The 4,839-nt window shown below is 33.8% G+C and overlaps 1 protein-coding gene across 1 annotated transcript; it reads left to right on the forward strand.

The window, feature by feature from the left end:
• The first annotated feature begins 526 nt into the window (after window positions 1-526).
• Window positions 527-1,924, forward strand: LOC107739320 (protein S100-B-like). The gene is made up of 3 exons (XM_016551408.1): window positions 527-627; window positions 856-1,030; window positions 1,760-1,924. Exons 2-3 carry the CDS (start codon window positions 893-895, stop codon window positions 1,907-1,909), a joined length of 288 nt encoding a protein of 95 aa, XP_016406894.1. The 5' UTR covers window positions 527-627; window positions 856-892; the 3' UTR covers window positions 1,910-1,924.
• Window positions 1,925-4,839: the final 2,915 nt, after the last annotated feature.

Consider the following 4,839-nt stretch of genomic DNA (forward strand, 5'->3'; position numbering starts at 1 on the left):
TGTGTGCTTATGGGCAACAGAACTTCCAAGAAAGATCAAAAGGAAAACGAAAAGGAAAAACATAGTGAACATATATCCTTATGGCCTACAACAAGAGGACGAGACAACCAATGTATAGAAACAGGAGACTGTATTTGATTCCTTGGAAAAAGACTGACAGGACAATGCTTGCTTAAAGAAAAATACAAAAAAAAAAGGCCTGTTCAAACAATAAACATACTTAGTATCAAGTTTCAGAAACCCAATAACAACAAAAAATCTACCAGGTTTAACAGAATAAAAAACAAACCCAGTTTAAATTTACCTACAAATATTACATGTAAATGAAGCAATATGCTTTAAAAGTTGGCAAAGGCATTATTGTGTGTATATAATATAATTTTAAGCTTCTTTACTCAAATGTGTCACACAAGTGTTATACTATGTGTGTGTGTTTATATTAATCTCTTTGTATCTCACTCTGAATGTGTTTGTAGTGGAGTGAGAACAAGGTCAGAAGCTGATTGGTCAGTTCTGGTGATTGACAGGTCAGAATCTCCAAGTTACAGGCCCCTCCGTTTCAGACCTATAAATGGACTCCCATCTCACTCTGCTCTGAATCGCCTCATTCGGACAAACTCTCTGCTGGTAAGTGTAGTAAGTTTTTATCATTGCAATGTTTTACAGCTTATTTGGCTCCAAGCGTTCCAAACTACAAATTGCAAAACTAACTACATAATGACTAGAAATGTGTTTGCAATAGGCAGAAAGAAAGTTAATGGTCCATACAATTGCTTCAACACTTAAACTTTTACAGTAATTTGAGTGAAAAGTTAAACAGCTTGAAATTGCTTTTAAACATTTTCACATTTTTAGTGCGTATTGCTATCGTCGAACGCTACACTACATAAAGATGTCAGACTTAGAGAGCTGCCTGGGAACCATCATTGAGGTGTTCCACAAATACTCGTCCAAAGAAGGTGACAAGCACAAATTAAAAAAGAGCGAACTCAAGGATCTGCTCACCAATGAATTTCCGACTCTTACCGAGGTAATTAAACTTCAAACTTTTTTTTACACTACACTTTGACTTGAAATTATAAGAATTGTTGATTTTCAGTCATGGCTTTATGTCAGAATTGTGTTTTTGCATCAAAAATGTGATGAAATATTTTTAATGCTAAGCAAATTAGCTATTTTCATATTTAAGTTTTTCTTTTCCGACTCTTACCAAGGTAATTAAACTTCAAACTTTTTTTACACTTCAATTTGTCTTGAAATTTAAAGAATATTTGATTTACAGTCAAGGCATTATGTCAGAATTCAGTTTTTGTGTCAAAAATGTACGATTAAAAATTTAACGCTAAGCAAATGATCTATTTTCCTATTTCTTAAGCTTTTTCTTTTCCGACTCTTACCAAAGTAATTAAGCTTAAAAACTTTTTTTTTTACTCTACACTTTGTCTTGAAATTTAAAGAATGTTTGATTTACAGTCAAGATTTTATGTCAGAATTGAGTTTTTGTGTCAAAAATTTACGATTGAATATTTTTAATGCTTAACGAATTAGCCATTTTCCTATTTCTTAAGCTTTTTCTTTTCCGACTCTTACTGAGGTAATTAAACTTCAAACTTTTTTTTTTTTTTACATTACATTTTGATTTACAGTCTAGGCTTTATGTCAAAATTGAATTTTTTTGTGCCAGACATTTACGATTAAATATTTTAAATGCTAAGCAAATTAGCTACATCCTATTTCTTTTTCTTTTTATCTCACTCAGCATGTGAAAGATCAAGCAACAATGGACAGTTTGATGGAAAGTGTGGACACCGATGGTGACTCGGAGTGTGATTTTCAAGAGTTCATGACCTTCATCACCATGGTTACCATCTGTTGCCATGAGTTTTTCGAACACCACGAAGACGAATGAGTCGAATTAAAAAAAAAAAAACAAGTTCAGTTTTCATAGCTTAATGAGTCACAATACATTCCTTCTCTTAAAGTTTGCTTTGTTCTTTATCATATCATCATATTAGGATTGTTGTTTAGTTTGGACAGAATGTACATGCAGCTTGTACGACCGTTTGTTTTGCTAGACTCAAAACCAGTTCATAATTTATTACAAAGCATGTTTCTATTATTTTACCTAGGCATTTTTTTTTCTCCAAGACATCCCCATCATAAATCTCAACGAGTGAAACGCGGACCAGGTGTTGCGCTCTTGCCATTTCAGGTCCAGGATGATTGTGAAATGTTTTTCCTGATTAGCTTCAGACTATTAGGCTGCTATTGACTTACGTCAGATTGTTCCAGGGGCCTGAGACAAATCATATTGTGCTTTAAAAAGACCCACCAAAGCAAATTATTCCTTTGAAAATATCTAATATGATGTTTACAACCATCCATAAATGATTTGGAATTTCAAATCAATCCCATATGTTATTAAAGGCATGAAAACTCATGTTTTTCATGTATTGAATATCCAGAAAATTTACTAGCAATTTTTTTTTAATAGTACATGAATTGTGTTTTCAAATTGTAACCTAAGCTAACAGTCAATGTCAAAACATTAGGCTAAATTCATGAAACAAGGAATTTTGTGTGTTGTAAACAAGGTGTAAATCGTAACTAGATCTACTAAATCTACAAATTATTAAACTTAATGTGACATTTTAAATAAGAATGTATTATGAAAATTTACACAAATTTGTGTAACAAGGCCCTACAATGAAAGTTTCCTTACAAACTTAAAAGATGAATATGTTTCAGAAGCCAAACTGTTAGAATTATGGAATAGAAACTAGCAAAATAAAAATTGTGAACGGATGAAATTTAAGTAACGTGTGAATTTTTGAAACATTGACTGCATTAGTTTTAAAATAAAAATGTTCAATAAAATTCTATATCCTATTTTTAATGCAATATCTATCTATCTATCTATCTATCTATCTATCTAGTTTTAAAATAAAGATGTTTAATATAATCCCATAATATCTCATTAACAAAAAATAAAGTTTTCTTTACCCATGAATCCTATTGTGTTAGTTATAGTATGATACTTCATGGTTTTATGTTTTTTGGCAAAACAGAATTAATAATAAATTCTAATATATATATATTTTTAATCTCATTTAAATGCATTTGTGAAGAGGAACTGGGTCTCACTGGGTGTATAATCAATAATTACCTTTTATATAAACCAAGAAAATCATTACTTAAATGTTTGGCGTTACCTTATCCTCCAGAAAAAAAATGGACGTCCGCAGCTAGAGAATGCCTGTAAACAACTGCTTGGCATTGTCCCCTGTGACTTTCATTGATTTAGATGTCCCGCAGGTATTATCATTACCGAGCACAAACTGTCAATACAGAGGCCTTCACATCCGTGTGTTAATTAACAGATCAATGGTCGCGCAGCAAGACCCTGAAAGATGATAAATATAATATGCACACAATCTGATAAAGAATTCCTTCTTCGTCTCAAGTGTGTTTACATTAAACAGCCTGAAAATCACTTACATATTTATATGCAATACACAAGTCCAAATACACAAATACAAGTTTGTTTGAAGGACTTTTAAGTATTAACCAATCACAGACTGCCGTACTGAATGCTCCCGGTAAGTGGCAGTGTTGTGCCGTGCCAGTGCAAGTTCCCTGAGCTGAGCTGTGGAAATGAGAAATGTGTTGAGGTAGAGGGTGGACGCAATATGATAAAGTTACTGGATTTATTTGACAATGCAATAAAGCATAAATAAATAAATAAAACATGATAAAATAAGTGTCCACAGTATTTCTGGAGTGAAAGATGTGTGCCTTGGGGTGATTGCTTTGGCTGAGTTGAGCAAATGAGGCACTCAGTGTGTGTGTGTGTGTGTGTGTGTGTTTACCCAGCTGTGTGGTCTGACTATGACCAGTCTTTTAGCATCTCACAGTAGGTAATGTCCCATGAGGTCATTGGATTGGACACCAAAGAAGAATTTGGGAACTCGGCTTGCTGCGAAAAAGGAGCTCTGTGGTGGTATTCGGTCTGCTGTTTTTGGAACATAAAAGCACAAATATATGGCATTACGTTACATTATGACACTATCTATCTATCTATCTGTCTGTCTGTCTGTCTGTCTGTCTCTCTCTCTCTCTCTCTCTCTCTCCATCCATCCATCCATCCATCTATCTACCTGCGTCTGTCTGTTACATACATACCATTTGGAAATTATATCATCATGAGCTCTGGAGGTTCTCATTTGGAATGAGCAATGATTAACATACATTCATTTCCATCCAAATTTTTCATTTTCTTTCCATCATTAAGGATTCAAGGCAGCTTTGAGAACACTTGAAAGAGAATGAGGGGAATGCAGAGAGTGAGAGAGTGATGGGATTGAGTGACTGTACATTTGTTATGTTGCAAATGTGTGTGTGTCTTGAGCGAGAGATGCAGACAGAAGGCGTTTTAATGGCATCCACCATCATGGATAAACACTTCTTTGATTATATAGATGCCTCAAGATGCAACATAACTGCAAGTATCTCACCGTGAGCGCCAGCCAATCACTGATTGATTGTTTATGTCTACATGTGTGCATACCTTCTGCATCTTGCTGATTTGATATACATTATCATTTCACAACACTAACTATCACTGCTGATTATTTGACACATTCTAAAGGTGTTGATTCAGATTGTTGCTGTAAAGTTGTTCTGCTTTGCACCAAAGTTGTGTTAGCACGTCTGTATATATACAACATTATGACAACAAAATATGGAAATAAAAGTCTAGCATTTTGTCTTTATTCTCTCTGTTTTTAGACACTGTTATCCTCATGATCTGTTCCATAAATCTAAACCTGTTTAAAATCT

This window comes from Sinocyclocheilus rhinocerous, unplaced genomic scaffold, assembly GCF_001515625.1.
Source record: "Sinocyclocheilus rhinocerous isolate Xijiao unplaced genomic scaffold, SAMN03320098_v1.1 scaffold945, whole genome shotgun sequence".
NCBI classification, from domain to species: Eukaryota; Metazoa; Chordata; class Actinopteri; order Cypriniformes; family Cyprinidae; genus Sinocyclocheilus; species Sinocyclocheilus rhinocerous.